The sequence below is a fragment of the Danio rerio genome, chromosome 10, assembly GCF_049306965.1.
Source record: "Danio rerio strain Tuebingen ecotype United States chromosome 10, GRCz12tu, whole genome shotgun sequence".
Taxonomy (NCBI): Eukaryota; Metazoa; Chordata; class Actinopteri; order Cypriniformes; family Danionidae; genus Danio; species Danio rerio.
The window spans coordinates 22568680-22585268 of NC_133185.1; the positions used below are offsets into that span (position 1 = coordinate 22568680).

The following is a 16589-nucleotide window of genomic DNA, read 5'->3' on the forward strand; positions in this document are numbered from 1 at the left end:
AATAAATAAATAGCTATTTATTTGTTAATTGTTACATTTTTAGCATAACATGCAAAGCACAATGTTTTTCAACAAACTATTTAAAGCTTCCCCCGTATTCCTTTTATGTTGTTCATTTATGCAGTTGTTACCATCATAGGCTGTAAAAAGAGACATAATGCAAGTCTGATTGTTTAAAAAAACATTATTGCATACATCTACTTTATGAACGTGTTTATTACCTTTAATGTGATAAATTAAGTATTTTTGTTGCTTCAGAAGTAATGTTCTGTATTTCACAACTTTATTCTATAAAAACAAGTACTGAGTAAAATAAAAACTGCATATGAATATAAAATGTATATAGTTGAATAAAATGTATAATTTTACAGTTAAAATAGTAGAAAATAATCTTCTAGAAAATAATCGTTTCTAGATTACATATTTACAGAGTAGTAGTAATGGAGTTTAAGGTTAAGTAAATAGTTTTTTTTGTCGCGGACATGACCAAATAAGGCACAAGGGCGTGGTGTATTGCTTGACGTCAACAGTGCAACCTAAGCGGTCCCGCCCTCCTATTCGGATGATATATGTCTTGCGTGGACAAGCAGGAACTCATCGTCTGAAGCCGGCTGAAAGCGGTTTATTGCGATTTTTTTCATTTATTCGAGAACTTGAAACAATTATAGGTGTCTTGTTTGTGGTCTTGATCTCTGGATTTGTTTAATTTATTCGACGTTAGTGTTTAAGTAAAAGCGAGAGAATTTAGTGTCTTAACCCGCGCGCGCGGAAAGCCTCTCCGGGAAGTTGACTGGGCGGGCTACTCTGTCAAAATATCTAAATCGACATTTATCGACAAATTTCTTTGAGTGGTGAGTAAAATTTATTTTATTATAATTGTAATGTGTATTGAGTGATATTTATCGTACTTTCTCGTCGACATTTAAATCATTGAGAGCGGTTGGAATGAGCGCGAGCTCGTGGCTTTGTCAGCTGACTCGTCGCGGTCTAACCTGCAAAAAATACACAAGACTCGTTACTATTAGTTAATTACACAGTGCCAGTGATGTATCCTGTTTTGTGTGTAATATTTTTTCGTTCGTGGTTAGTTTTGGTGTTTTTAATAAAGTACTAAACATTTTTACGTCATTTTAGCTGTTAGCGGGTGTCAATGAATGACGACACGTGTAGTGTGAAGCCGGTGTGAGTATAAACCAAGAATAACATATTGTGAACATGTAAAAGCGTTATGAAATGTATATGTATTTGTATATGGTGTAGAATTTTAGATTTTTCATATTTAAAGCATCCAGTCGTTAACTATTTAAAATGGTGTATTTTGAGAGGCTTGGTTCCTCAAGCTAACGTTAGCAAGGAAGTGCGTGTCTCGCGCTAGCGGGGAGAACTGGCTTAAACAGCCCTATAGTGACAGTCGACCGCATTTCATCATTTGATTCTGCGTTTTCTTTGCCAATAAAAGCTGCATTGCAGGAATGTGCTGGAAAGCCACATGATTCGGCCGCGCTGGCAGCTTAATTTGAATACTGTTTGTTGTCAGAGCCTAAAATATTTATCAAAGTGCCTTCTCGAGCTTGTAAAACAAAGTGGTCAGGATTTATTTAATCTCGCGTTTTTGTAGTGTAAGGTTAGATGTCTTGTGTTGCCTTAAAGCACATCGATTCATGCATAGGCAGTTGCCATATGTGGTATAGATGTATTTTTTAAGAGTCCATTGATCTTGTCTGTTCTCGATGCGCCCCCTTTTGTAGCGACTTTTCTAGAGACCTTCAGCTCCCCTCTCTGGCAAATAAAGTACTGCTAATACTGTGCAATGGTGAACTTATGTCCAAGTTCTGGCCTCTCTGCAGTGAAATTGTTGCATAATGCGGGAACCTTACCAATTTCTCTTCTCTTTTTTTTTCAGGAATGAGCTACCATTCACCCATCGTGTCTGTTGCACAATGGATGTCCGCTGTATCTGCTTAATTGTCCAAGCCAAAACAAACCGTAACAGATCTAGCCTATTTAGGGGATAGCAATAGGCCCTCACTCCACCCTCTCCCTTTACGATACACATCAGTTTAGAGCAGGGCAGTGCAGATTCTCTCTCTAGTGTCTGGATTGCTTTGATTTTGCTGGTTTAGCAAAGGGCGAAGGTAGGTCTGAGGCAGAAAACGGATTTAGAAACAATAGTACCTCAATTAGCTGGGGATAAAATATCCAGTGTGCTGCTGCTTGAATTATTTATACATTTTTGGTTCTCTTCCCTGTAAGATTGTGAAGTAATTATTTTTTTTGCTTGAAACTTGAAAAACCATCTGCGCACAATGGTGTCAACAACTCTTGCCACGATAACAATTATGAGCACCCTCGTCGGGTATACTACAGGGCATCTGACAGCCTATATGTGGCTCCTGATCGTAGGCTTCATCATAGCATTTGTCTTGGCCTTTTCAGTGGGCGCTAATGACGTTGCCAACTCATTCGGTACGGCAGTAGGCTCAGGTGTAGTTACCCTTAGGCAGGCCTGTATTCTTGCTTCTATCTTTGAGACTCTGGGCTCTGTGCTGCTTGGAGCCAAGGTCAGCGAGACCATCCGCAAAGGCATTATCGACGTGACCATGTACAACGATTATGAACATGTGTTGATGGCTGGCTCGGTCAGCGCTATGTTTGGTAAGTAACTTATGAAGCTTAGTTCTTGTGTGTTATGTAGTAGGGTTGTCGCGATACCATTCCCATTACGATACTGTACCAGCTGAAGTATCGGGATACCAAGTAGTATTGCAATACTATAACTCAAACCAATGAAATAAAGAGAATTGTCAGAAATACTGTTTTATAAGTCCTTATAGGCCTACTTCAATTGAATTCATAGTTCCCTTAATATTGAAACAAGTATTTGCACATCGCTTCACCTAAAATCCATTAGTTCTTTTTGTTCATTTTGTTGATAACTGACCAACAAAACTACATTAAAATCAAGATACAAATTATACCAAATAAAATTTGTTGCAAATTAGGCAATATGAAGTGTTCAATTTAAATAATTCAAAGAAAATGGTCTATTGTTGCACAAGTGTATGAGCATGTTAGTGAATTTTCCCACATGCAACATTATGTATTTAATAGACTGTTAATGACGATACTTCCTTTTACAAACTACATTTGCGCTGCCAGTATATTGGAGCCATAGTATCACAATTCTACCATAGTACCGGTATACCGTGCAACCCTATTATGTAGTAATACTTGTTTTTTATTTGGAATACTTGTGGTTTCTTCTTTTAAACTCTCAATTTTTCTACTGCATATCAGGCTCTGCTGTATGGCAGTTGGCTGCTTCTTTTCTGAAACTACCTATTTCTGGGACCCACTGCATCGTTGGAGCTACTATAGGCTTCTCGCTGGTTGCTAAAGGTCAGCAGGGAGTCAAATGGCTGGAGCTTCTCAGAATTAGTGAGTCAGCAGCATTCACAAGCACTATCCATTTGTTGTTGTGCTCGTATGATTAATATTGTTGTCAAGAAACATTTGTTTGATTACTTCTATTTCATTGTTCTTTCTTTCCTTACAGTTGCTTCATGGTTCCTCTCGCCTTTGCTGTCCGGCGTCATGTCTGCCGTCCTTTTCTACTTTGTTCGCATGTTCATCTTGCAAAAGGTAAACAGGATCTAATTTTCAGCTTATTATAAAGCATTGTAGAATTCAAGATTCAGCTGTTTATATTGACTTTTCTCTTCCATATGCAGGGTATGGAATAAGATGTAGTGTCTTTGAAAACACTTGCACAGTCTATCTTAGAAAATGTGAAATTACAAATCATTCATAAGCAATTATACATTAAGCTGACTACAACCTGTCTTTGTATGTGATGTTAATATATTTATGAACTAGCTAAGTGTGAATAGGATTGTCTATTTGTTCAAAGTGCACATCTGCCGGTCTTTCAGTATGATTGTAATTTGAGAGATCACAAATTTGGAAATCGTTTTAATTCTCTTGCACATGCAAACATCACATGGCATCTTTTTTGTTTTGTTTTTATTTTCAGTACGTTGTTATTGATATGTATCCAACCTTTGCACCTGTGAGACGATGTTCTGTTTCAGTGTTGATATTTATGGATAAACAAAGTAGTGTGAAAACAATTGAAAGTTAATGCGCTTGGGTTGAATGCATATTCAAATTACAGTGTACAGACTGTGCTGATGACAAAATATGTCACGTGTACAGTACACATGCCTTAGTGTATGCATAAACTCTGAAGTATACTTGGACTTAATACTCCGTACTTTGTTGTTTTGCAGAAGGATCCAGTGCCCAATGGTCTGAGGGCCCTGCCATTTTTCTACGCTGTTACAATGGGCATCAACCTGTTTTCCATCATGTTTACCGGAGCACCGAGTGAGTATTGCTCTTTCTTCTTTTTCCCCATTAACATCCTAACCAGATGCCCAGACTCTGCCAGACTGTTTTTACAGTGCTTAAGGCAAAGCAGTATTTAACCAGAGGGCTCTGGAGAACTCAGTGGAGCACTCATCACATGGACATGTGGTGTGGACCTCAGTCAGTGTTTTTTCCTTCTCCATCATAGGAGAGAAAAAAACGGTGGAATAAAGAATTCACACCCATCAAATGAGCCGTCTCACTGAGTAGAAAAAGCACCATGTTTTTTTGAGTGCAAATAGATGTTGAGCTCTAAATACTTTTACATTTTTGAGTTTGAAACCCAATTAAATGAGCAATTTTTGCTCCCTTTTGTTTTCTTTTACCCACAGGGCTCAGCAATTCAAGAAGTCAACTGGCCTGGGCCATTAAATGAAGGCTACAGGCCAGAGTATGATGCGATATGCACCCTTGGAGAGTGTGTACACATATGCACTCCCAGGCGGGTGCTCTTTACATAGTCACAGCAAGGTGCAGCATACACACATGAATGTAGCGTTACACATCTTATGAAGGGCTTTAAAGAAAGTCTGTAGTTTTAAATAACATCAGTAGTCTGCTTTTTCATAAAAAAAAAAATTACAAGTTTAGTAGTCATAATGGAATAAAAAACATTTTAAATGTTTAAAAAATTCTTACTAAGTTAAATGATCAGTCCGTTCAAACTTATGCATAGTGGTTCATCTAACACTCACTCAGCGCAGTTTTTAATGCATTTCATCACAGATTTATAGTCCCTCAAAATGAAAATGCACTTCAGGACCCTGGAATGAATTTAATGAGCTGACACACATGCCTTAAGAACTCACTAGGACATTTACTTCTCACAGTCTCGTCAATTCAGGTCGACATAGTTAGCCATAACAGAGCCATCTTAACATGGGCTTATCCTGATCTTTGGCCACACTTAGTGAACATCGTCATGTCATCTGCTGTTGGATTAGCTTTAAAGGCACCAGACACTGTCTCTCCATTCCTCCTACTCTCAACCTGTTTAAGGCAGTTCATTCAGGTTCAGTTTATCCAGAGCGTCTCCCAAGACAGGACAGGACAATACCAGCACTCGCCGGGGGGGTTAAGGCATGCGGCATGTCATGAATTGTTGATCGACCTCCTTTGTGCTCAGAAGGGAGATGAACACAGGCACACATACCCTATAAAAATTAAGCCAGTATGTGACTGGGTGGAGTTTCCTTGAAGTGGTATGTTTGCGTTGGTACTTGGAACTCCCTGTTCTTCTGGTTTTATTAGAGCTGTTTATGCAGTATGAGGGTGACAACACGCATACCGTCTCTCATACTGTAATAATTGTTAATTCAATCTAGCTTGGGCTGTGATGTAGACATCAAGTCAGAAGTTCATTTTTAATACACCCCTTTTCTCAAGTATGGAGTCTCTACACTTTAATAATGTGGCATAAGCCACCCCTATCCTCAACTTAGCACACAGACATACAGTCATTCAGCAAACACAGTGCCTGGAAAGTTCTGGCCCATGCAAAATACAAATGACACACAAATGCTGCTTCTGTTTTTAATGCCAGCAGCGCTCCGCATCTGAGGCCTGTCTGTTCCAGTTTCAACTAGCTTTCAAAAGGATACTCCTAAAAAACAAAGCACTATTTTCACACAGATATTTGCCCCATTTTTACAGTCTGTATGAGTCATTTCTAAGTGAGAGAGAAGTTTCAAAGTAGTGCTTAACGGACACATGACTTCAATGATTCTTATCCAGTTGGAGGTAGAAATTGAATTTAAAAAGTAAAATATTTGTACCTAATTTTACAACATGTATTGTTACATTTGTCATACACCTGAAGAAATGCGCAAGTTTCTGTGTCTATTAGTTATTTATTATTTTAAATTCTGATTTATTCCAATTTTTATTTGTCTAAATGTTTACAAAGTCAACAAGTGCAGATTCCTTGCATTTTAAAATCTGTTTAGATTATAAGTAATGTGGTGTATTCTGGACTTAATTTGTATTACTCATATTCTTAATTTAAGAAAAAAGGGCTGTGATTGGTTACACCCTCCGCCCCCAAGTACTTTAGTGCTTGTTTTCCGGTCTGCTTCCCTTTTGGAAAAACAGACAGTGGGGTGTTTTGGTTGCCCTGGGGATATAAAGCAAACATGGAAGGCAGCAATAACAGACTTTGTGGATTTGAAGTGGAATGTTTTATATTTGGCCAGACTTATTCAGCAAGACTGAAAACTGTTAACGGTGTCATGTTTGTTTGAAGTGCCAGATTCATTTGTGGCATGGGTCAAAACAGACTTCAAACAGAGCTACAACACTGCAATTTCATAAAGCCATGCATGTTTTTTACAGAAGTTAATTATCAAAACTGCACAGAAGTCTAGAAAAAGACACGTGGCAGTCAAACACCACAAATAGGATAATAGGCCCAAGCAACGGTCTCCAGCCCATATTGTCTCATAAACCATCATCATCCCATCAACAGGATGAGGTATGGTGCTAGAACGTGTCTGGGAAAACAACCCTTGTTATTGTGTAATAAAGACCATGGGATAGCACATTTTATTGTGAGGTCGTGAGCCGGAAATGAATCCACTTCCATTCATTCATCCCACTGCTTGTTTGTGGTCTGGCTGCTCCCCTTTTGTGGAGGAGGAGGAGGAGGAGTGTTTGTCAAATTACGTCCATGTGAGCATGAATGCATTCCCAGCCAAACCCACATGCCCAGGGCTGCTTTTTGCACATGCTGAGCAGATAGCCATATATGAAAATTTGGCTTAATTGAATGGCTTTTCTTACATTTATTCTTCCTTCACTGGCCACATCTGTTCTGTCCTTTTTGATGCTTTAAAATTATTTGGCTGTTTGGAAGTTTAGATTTATCTCGCTGCCCTATTCAAAGTGTGTGGCGCTCTGCCTTGAATCCTGTTTGCCGAGAATGAACTTGAGTTGCATAACCGGAGCACACAGCAGCACGGCATGCCCTGCAGCGTCCCGCAGTAGTACGTGCATGTGGCAAAGCACTGGAGTCTATGCCCCACTGCTCCCTGTGCTCTTATCTCTCCTCCCTCTTTCTGTTTATTTCTACATCTCTGCTTGACCAAAGCCATTTTTTGGCTTTGTTCTAAATTTTTCCAGTATGTCCATTTTTTTACCATTTTTTTGGGGTCAAAGAACTTTTTGACACATTTTATTGTTTGTGGCTTTGGATCTCGTGGGGAATTTGTAAATGGCTGACTTGCTCAGCCAGCAGTATTTCTTGAGCATGCACAACGCGTTTTTCACCACCGCAGTCTTGGCTCAGATTTAACCTTTCTGCAGGAGTGGTCACATTTTTTTCCCCCACTTGTTCTTGCAAAGAGGTGGGGGTGATATCTTGCCGCAATAGCCTTTTAAGGCACCCACACTTGCTGACCATATGGTACGGTGGCCTTGTGGACTCTCGTGTCACTGCAACATTCTGCTGTTTGCACTTGCTTCTCACCTGAGGTGTTATGTAAGAAGACAGGCCTTGTGCTTGTGTTCTGAGTGAACCAGGATATTTGATACTTGCAGTGCTTGTTTTGGTCTGTTACTGTGACTCCTGAACGAGTATAGCAACTTATTTTTTCCTTAACATATTTTTCACAATAGTCTTTTATCTAAGAAGTGTAAAGGAAAAGGAAGAAACTGGCCAAGAAGTCATGTTGTCTGAATATGTTTGTACTCTGAAAAAATGTGCAAACAACTTTTAAATGAAGTATAACTTTTATTTCTAAATCTTTAATTCCTTTGCCATTACTAACAACTAGGACTCCACAATGTCCCCTTCCGTTCCCTAATGCTAATTGTGTTGATGGTAGCACATGCTGCCTGTTGTCTCAAAAGCACCTTTCCTTTCTTCTCCTTTCCCTCGACACCCCCTTGGTGCCTTGTTCTCTCTGAATGATGGGACTGCAGTGCTGGGCTTTGATAAGCTGCCCTGGTGGGGAGTGCTACTCATTTCCATCGGCTTTGGCATCATCACCGCCCTCATCGTTTGGTTTGCTGTTTGCCCACGACTCAAGAAGAAGATCGAATGTAAGTATTGATATTTTATAATTGTTTAATCTAATCATGAAAATTTTAAAATCAATGTATTAAAAAAAATGCGTCATATCAGGTCAGTGTCTTCTTTCAGTGTACAATTTAGTAGTGTAAGCCTTGCCAAGTAGACAATTGAAAGTGTGATTAATGGGCGAGGTGCCTCAAGACTGTGTGTTAGACACATTATAGTTTTTTTTTCTTGCATTTAATTTGAAGGTATAACAATTCATTAACCTTTGAGGGCTTGTTTTTTTGCTGTTTTTAAATATGTACACACTTGTAAATGGCACTTTATCTAGCCCTATAAAAGTCTGAACAGCAATCTGTGGACATGCAAGATTTATTAGCCTTAGGCCAAGCACCAGGTGTTTGTGGGGATAAAACCCTACAGATTAAAGATGCTGACAGTGAACAGCAGTTTTATTCAGTCACTTGTACAATCTACTCTTTTTAAAGGAATGTTCTGACAAGTGTGTGTGGGTTTCTTTTCATTGTGTAAACAGCCCATTTTTTTGTATCTATGTATCCTTTCTTGTATCCTAAATTACTGAAATCTTTAAACACGGTAGTCTCCAAGCAGGTCTAATTATTTAAATTAACCTAATATATCATTACACATGTTGTAACATCATTGCCTTACTCTTCTGCAGAGTAATAATTGCTTTAAATTTTACTCTAAAAAACAATTTCCTGTGCCAGAAATGCACGTCAAGACATAAAACTTGCATTTGAAATTTTACAAATGTTGAACCAAATACTTTCATGTGAAAACTAAAATGCTAAAACACAGTAATGAGCATCTGTAACACCAATCTCAGTTGTAGCTCAGTGAATTTTTATAGTGTGCAAGTGTTTTGTAATCCTTAAATCACATGATGGCCACAGTCATGCAAAACATTTCTGCACCGGCTGCTTTTTCCAGAAAAACAAGTTTTGAATTATTGTTTTAATATATATTTTTAAAGACAAAGTAAGTCATCTAGTGGTGTCATCTAGAGCTTTACAGTCTTGCTGACAGCCTATTTAGGTCATAGTGATCCCCTAATTAGTCTTTGGCTGGTGAACTGGAATAGCCATGGTCCAGCTGAGGTGTTGACAGGGAAGTAGCTCAGTCTCATTGGGTTAAGGTGTAAAGCTACATTTTGACATGGATTTTGATACTAAAATAGACTACATGTGCTTTGACACCTATGTGCAGATCAGTGGACGATGGACTAGGTTATGTCACTTTTGTCCTTGAAATGTAGAGATGTAAAGTTATAGTGACCATTTAGGCAAACAGATAGTTTTAAAGGTTATACAATCAAGCACTCGTGATGGCAGTTCACATGGTCAGTGAGTGAAACGATTATTGGTATTTTTAACAACCACAAGGAGCTTAATAAAATAATAAAATATCAAAATAATAAAGAATAGCTTCCTAATAGATGCGCACAGAATGAGCCCATTTATATAGCTGTGTGTAACTGTAAATTAATATGTATTCAGTTTTTAAATGAATTTTTATAATACTGACTTGTATGAAAACGTTCATATGATTTATATACATTACAGTTTTTTTAGTAGATCTATGGTAGCAGGGCTTGACATTTTTTACTTTTTGGATTACCAGCCACGGTGGCTAGTAGTTTTCCACTCGACATTTTCACTAGGCACAATTTTTCAGTTTTTGGGAAAATATTTTATGTATTTTTGACATGCTGAAATTACTTGATTTAAATTTTTTGTTCACATGCCTCTTCATTTCACTTTTTATGTGTCATGTATGAGCTTGCTCGATAAGCATGAGCAAATGGGTCATGGTTTCATAGTCGCATTAGTTTTTATTTCACATGATTTTTCAGAGCTCAAAAATTAAGGATTTACCAAATTTAACTAAAACCAAACCAAAACCAAACCAAACATAAATGATTATATCCTAGCCACAATTTATAAATAATGTTTTTTTAAAAAAAAACAAGCAAAATATAGCAGTATACTATATATATATATATATATATATATATATATATATATATATATATATATATATATATATATATATTTTTTTTTTTTTTTAAACAAAATATTTCTTTAAAAAAAAATCAATTGACATTTAAAAAAATATTTATTTTCATGCATTTAAACTATGCATGGTAATCTGCCCTGGCTTATATTCCCAGTTAAAATAACTGTAAGCAAAAGAAAATGGGTGAAAAACATATCGTGTGTGATACTGAAGGATGATCATACACACATGGTTAATGTTAGGCTAATACAATCTGTTCAAAGAATGGTTTAAGCGGTGTTGCTTACAAAAAGACAAATCTGGAGCTCTTGAAAGCAGCAAGACTGTGTGCATGAGCATAATTTTTTGTCTAGTCTATTTGAAATAGAACCGATCGCACCAGTTGTGTTTCTAGGCACGGTTGCTTCACGCAAGGAAACGGGAGCGCACAAACGTTTTAAACTGTCGCATGGATCACATCAGCTGTTGATGCCAGTGATCATCCTTTCATTTGGTATTTACCTGCTTTTGCTCGTCAACATATATATTTTTTTATTTTGTCAGTCATGCTGCTTCTTAGTTCTAAGATCGCATGTGGACATAAATCAGGCAATCCTTATTGTCAAACCCTGCTTTTAAAAAAACTACAATGTAACAATAATTTTAACCAGTCAAAATGGCTAGTGGAGGTGACTGTCTAACACGCTACAGCTGAAATCTACCCGCATTTGACGGGTGTTAATGTCAAGCCCTGAATGGTAGATTCATTATATGAGACTTGATTTGTTTACTAAATAAATTGATCTAATTGACCTTATTCTAAAATGCAGAAGTGCGCCTGGTTTCGCGATTGTCTTAGAACTTCCGTTTCAGTCGCCTATGGGAGAAATGACAAGGAATAATAAACGGCAAAAAACGGTCAAACTACTTGCTCTACAAACAAATGTTTGCATGACTATACAGACCAAGTAGAATAATATAACAAGGAAATATCAGTTTGCAACATCAAACAGCGAAACGAGCAGTTTTTAATGTCTAAAAATGAATGGAAGTGAATGAGACCGGAAGTCTCGTGCCAAAAAGATTCAAATGGCAGCGTCCGCTCGTCTGCGTAGAATAAGGTCAATAGGATATGCTTAGTAGACATTTAAAAAAAAAAAAAAAAAGAAAGTTTTTTTTTTTTTTTTCCACAATTTTTTTTTTTTTTTTTTTTTTTTTTTAACAATATTCTGCGCAGAAATAGCAAAAAATGTCTGCAGATTCTGTCTGGCCTTACTTGGTAAGTGGTAAATGAGAGGGTGAATTTTACATTAGTTATCATTTAAAGGCATCAAAAATATTAGATTTAGTACAAATTTTATTAATTTTCTTTTTCTTGATTCACCTCAAACATAGACTACTATACAAATGTAATTGTGTATCTAAATGAAAAAATGTAATAATTAGTTTATTATATGTCGTTACACATTCCAGTATTAACTTTTCGCTTTATGTAAGAATATAAATGATAACTTAGGATTTTTTAAAAATTGCTTGCAAGCTTGGGGCTCAGCGTCATTTATAATTGACCTTGTTTTGATGTACAGGTGAAGTTAAGTCTTCCAGTCCCTCTGAGAGTCCTTTAATGGAGAAGAGGGAGCTGCACGAAGCTCACAGTCCCATCCTGAAACCTGTCCCTGAGGAATCCAGTGTCCTGTCCTCCAGCACCCCCACAACTCCTCCTCTTCCTCCTCCTGAGGAGCGCAGGGTCACCTTTGACATTGGCGATTCAGATGACGCCGATCAAAAGGACTGCAAGGAGTCAGACCTGGGCGGTGGTATGTCTGTCATTCATCATGCCTGGAATGCCAGTCATGACATCTTCTGTCTGTTTTAGTCAAGATCTATCTTGTAACTTAATTCTGTCTTCTGCAGCTCCAAAGACAGCTCATGTTCATTTCACCAACGGCCCCGCTCACATTCCCAGCAACGGATACTCTCAATACCACACAGTTCACAAGGACTCCGGCCTCTACAAGGACCTGCTGCACAAACTCCATCTGGCAAAAGTGGGAGACTGCATGGGGGAAGGTGGCGACCGGCCCATTCGTCGCAACAACAGCTACACCTCCTACACCATGGCTATAATCGGCATGCACGGAGACTTCAAGCCCAAAGAGTCTGAATTCCGCGCTTCAGAAGATGGAGACAAGGAAAAGGCCGGCGCCCAGGAGAGGAAGCGCATCCGAATGGACAGCTACACCAGTTACTGTAACGCAGTGGCAGAGAATGGTACCCCTGAAGACCTCGGCGAGGGGGAGGTCACTTTAGAGATGGTTGATGAAGATGCCGGGAGCAGCCGTAGTTCATTAGAGGAGGACAGAACCGATGCTGATAAACCTGAGGTGTCCATGCTCTTTCAGTTCCTGCAAATTCTCACCGCCTGTTTCGGCTCGTTTGCTCACGGAGGAAATGATGTCAGGTAATGCAGGTGTATTGAAGAGTTTTCACAAAAGCTTATTTGACAATTAAGTCGAAGCGGTGCACTAAAGGAAAACTAATATGATGTACTTTTTGTTCATACTGTTGAAAGTACTAATGTTATGAGATCAAAGTCCTTACTGTAAAAACTTCTTGACTTTTTAATTAACCTTACTAATTTGTAAACTCAATCAACCCACTCTTGCCATAAGCTTTTGAAGTAATTTAACATAATCTTTTACTTTCAGTAATGCAATTGGTCCCCTGGTTGCTCTCTGGCTGGTCTATGAGAGTGGGTCTGTTATATCGAGTGCACCGACTCCAATCTGGCTGCTGCTGTATGGAGGAGTGGGCATCTGTGTGGGCCTGTGGGTCTGGGGCCGTAGAGTCATCCAGACCATGGGCAGGGACCTGACCCCCATCACCCCATCAAGGTATAAACACACACCCATGTTGCCACATCAAAAAGCACCTGCTGTACAGAACACAAACCTCCCGCATGGCAGACTTCCCTAAACAACACTTGTTTAATTTCAGCGGTTTCAGCATCGAGCTCGCCTCCGCTGTCACTGTTGTGGTGGCTTCCAACATCGGTCTTCCAGTTTCCACTACTCACTGCAAGGTAAAAAAAAGACTTGTATGCAAAACAAACTGATGCAAAGCAAGTCCTAGATGGCGTGTATTTGAATGAGATTGATATCTGCAGGATTTTGATGAGGGCATTTGGTGTTTTCATTTTCAGGTCGGGTCTGTGGTGGCTGTGGGGTGGCTGCGCTCCAGGAAAGCTGTGGACTGGCGGCTGTTCAGAAACATCTTCATGGCCTGGTTTGTCACGGTGCCCATTTCTGGCCTTATCAGCGCCGCCATCATGGCCCTTTTCACCTACGTCATTCTTTGAGGCCTCGAAGGTTCGCTCTGCCTCCCTCTCCGCTCGCACAGAGCCTCCACCTGCAACCAGGATCCCAAGAGAGTTGGAGGGCACGTCTCCATCTTCCCCTCCCGTCTCTCTTCATCTTCCCCCTCCTGTCATCCTCGTGATGAGCGAGGGTTGAAAAGGTCCCTTTGGAAAGAGCCTGCGATTCTTGGCTGCGTAATTCTTTTTAGCCTGTATTGATGATTTGTGCTTTGCACCAGATCACTTGCCATAGGCCAGGGAAGAAAATGTCTTCATATCTAAAATGGTTGCCATTTAAAATCCCTCTTGTACATATGTCAAATCATTGCGTTTTTGTTTTTTATGTAATTATGTACAGAACTAAAAGGGTTTTTTAAGGTTAAAACAACAAAACAATTACAATGCAGTATTAGCCTTCATTTGACTTTCATTATACGAGTTTCTTAGAGAAGTGGAATTTGGGGATGAGGAATTGACCTGTGTTTTCCTTCTGTACATTCAGTATGCATGAGTTTCACTCTTTTCTTAAGCAGACTTTCAAACAGAGCCTTATGACACCCCAACTTTTAGGAGGCTTGTGAGGGTTGATTCGCAAAGGAAATTGGTTCACATTATGTTCCTTAATACAGTTTCAGTGTCCTTTTCCAGATGTCTTTTGTTTTATTTTTAGTTCTTTTATAGTTTACACTACAAAACTAAACAGTCTACACGCATTTAGAGTTCAGACGTTCTGTCTCCATTCATTCTTCAGTGGTTTACATAATATCTAACTTTGGTGTTTTGCACCGCTGTTAATATTAGCTCTGCTAGCTTCAGCAAGCGTTTAATACCAACTATAGCGGACCAGCCTGCACTTTAGGAGATACAGTTAAACATCTCAGCAAGATTCCTGCAAGCACAGAATGTGCTGAACGCTCTGCTGTAGTTAATATGCTCTTGGCAACTCTCTTACATGCAGCACGTCCCCAAATGTTTGCTGTAGACAATTGAACTCCATACGGTGGATTATGGCCCTTTGTTCTCTGTGATCATGGGTTACTGTTGTTGCATATGGATGAAGCGTTACTAGGACACCCAAACTCTAGCTTGACCAGTTCTACTACTGAGGCCAAAAGATCCTCCTTTAAGGGGTAAAAAAGGTCCTATAACCATCAATTGAAGTAACATTACCCCTGTTTTTCCTATTCGTCGCTTGACGTTTGAAACCTGATAAGTTTAAAAACATCCCATGAGCCTCTTCTCTTTCAGAGTATTACAGTAAAGCTTTGCGGTGGCGCTTGACTTCAGAAACAGTGAATTAAACTTTCATGAAGGTAGTGAAGTTTACTTGTGCTGGATTGGAGATCTTTGGCATTCCTCTAAAACTTGACGTATGGTGAAGCTCATCTGCTCCAGCCTTCTTATAGACCTTCTGTAGTACTTCTGTGGAATGTAAACCAATACAGACACAGTATATGTATATATTTTACAGCAACATGAATGACTTACCCTATTTATTAGGCTGGGGTGAGATGGTGGTGTTAAATGCTGGTTTGGATTGCCTGTATAGCAGTAGCTCCATCAGTAGGTTTCTACAACCGTGTCTGAGAGGAGATGATCTGGTTATGATTTTAACACATTTAGACCTTACATAGTTGCTGTAGTTGCCTTAATATTTTTTTAATTACCATTTTTTTGGTTACCAAAGAAAAATAAAAGTGGATTGTTTATTGTCCGCTGGGCTTTGGGGATGAAAAAATAAAATAAAATGTCTTTTTGAGTATCACCTGTGTTTGCCTGTGTTTTATTTAATATTCCTTCTGTTATTTTAGATGTGTAGATTTTAAGCTTTTGTTGTTAATATTGTATTTTAATTGTAATATGTTACATTTTCGTTCTATACCTTTGGGCCAAATTAAAGGGCACCTATGATGGAAATCCTCTTTTGTAAGCTGTTAGGACAAAACTGTGTAGGTATAGTGTGTCCACAGTCATTTTGGAGTGATATAAAGACAAAAAGTCATTTTAAATTTCGTGATGTTAAAATAGGATCCAAATCCATTTTTGAGTTCGATTTCCCCACCCACTGCTTTGTTTGACAGCTGCATATTCAGGGCTTAATTTGGGCTGGAACAGTCTGAATCCGGCACCTCTGAAATTTGATCCAGCACCTCATTTTACAGATCCCCCCTCCTCAACTGCCCTCCTCCCCGTCCGCTTTTCATTTTCTTCTGCGACTCCCCAACCCTCTTCACTTTCGCCCGTGACAGTCTCCCCCCCTCCCCCATCCCGCTCTTTATTTTCATCTACGACACCCCTCCGACATCCAACGCCCCATCATACCCCTGCTCTTCACTTTTGTCCTCGATGCCGGATCTCTTACCACGATCTATTCCGAGACCTCGCCATTCACAAATTAAGCTCTGGGCTATTAACACGTCTCTATAGTAATATGTATAATCATATCAACAAGACAGGATGTGCACAAAGCAACTGGGATTAAAAGATCTGTTTAGCTCTCTGTGATCATCGATCATCATCAAATGTGATTAAGAATGACTTACAAGTTTAAAATGTTTTTAAAACAGCGCATGTTTGTTATGAATTTTGTTATGATTTTACCTTATAATCATTGGTAAAGTTCTTACTGTAGTATTTCTCACAAACGTTAGGTGAGATCTGCTTCCTTCATGTCTGTCACTGTGCTGTTTATCTGACATAGCCGAGGCAGAGATAGATGCAACCTATGACAGGCATGTGGGAACGGTGGACGGGGAGAACTAGCATTAAAGGCAA

The 16589-nt window shown here is 39.0% G+C and overlaps 1 protein-coding gene across 3 annotated transcripts; it reads left to right on the forward strand.

The window, feature by feature from the left end:
- The first annotated feature begins 596 nt into the window (after positions 1-596).
- Positions 597-15579, forward strand: slc20a1b (solute carrier family 20 member 1b). 3 transcript variants are annotated; one of them, XM_005155625.6, is made up of 11 exons: positions 597-851; positions 1904-2655; positions 3298-3438; positions 3557-3642; positions 4290-4386; positions 8347-8466; positions 12046-12276; positions 12374-12920; positions 13168-13353; positions 13457-13541; positions 13662-15579. In XM_005155625.6, the coding sequence occupies exons 2-11, from the start codon at positions 2307-2309 to the stop codon at positions 13815-13817; spliced, it is 1998 nt and encodes a 665-aa protein (XP_005155682.1). In that variant the 5' UTR covers positions 597-851; positions 1904-2306; the 3' UTR covers positions 13818-15579.
- The last annotated feature ends 1010 nt before the right edge of the window (positions 15580-16589 follow it).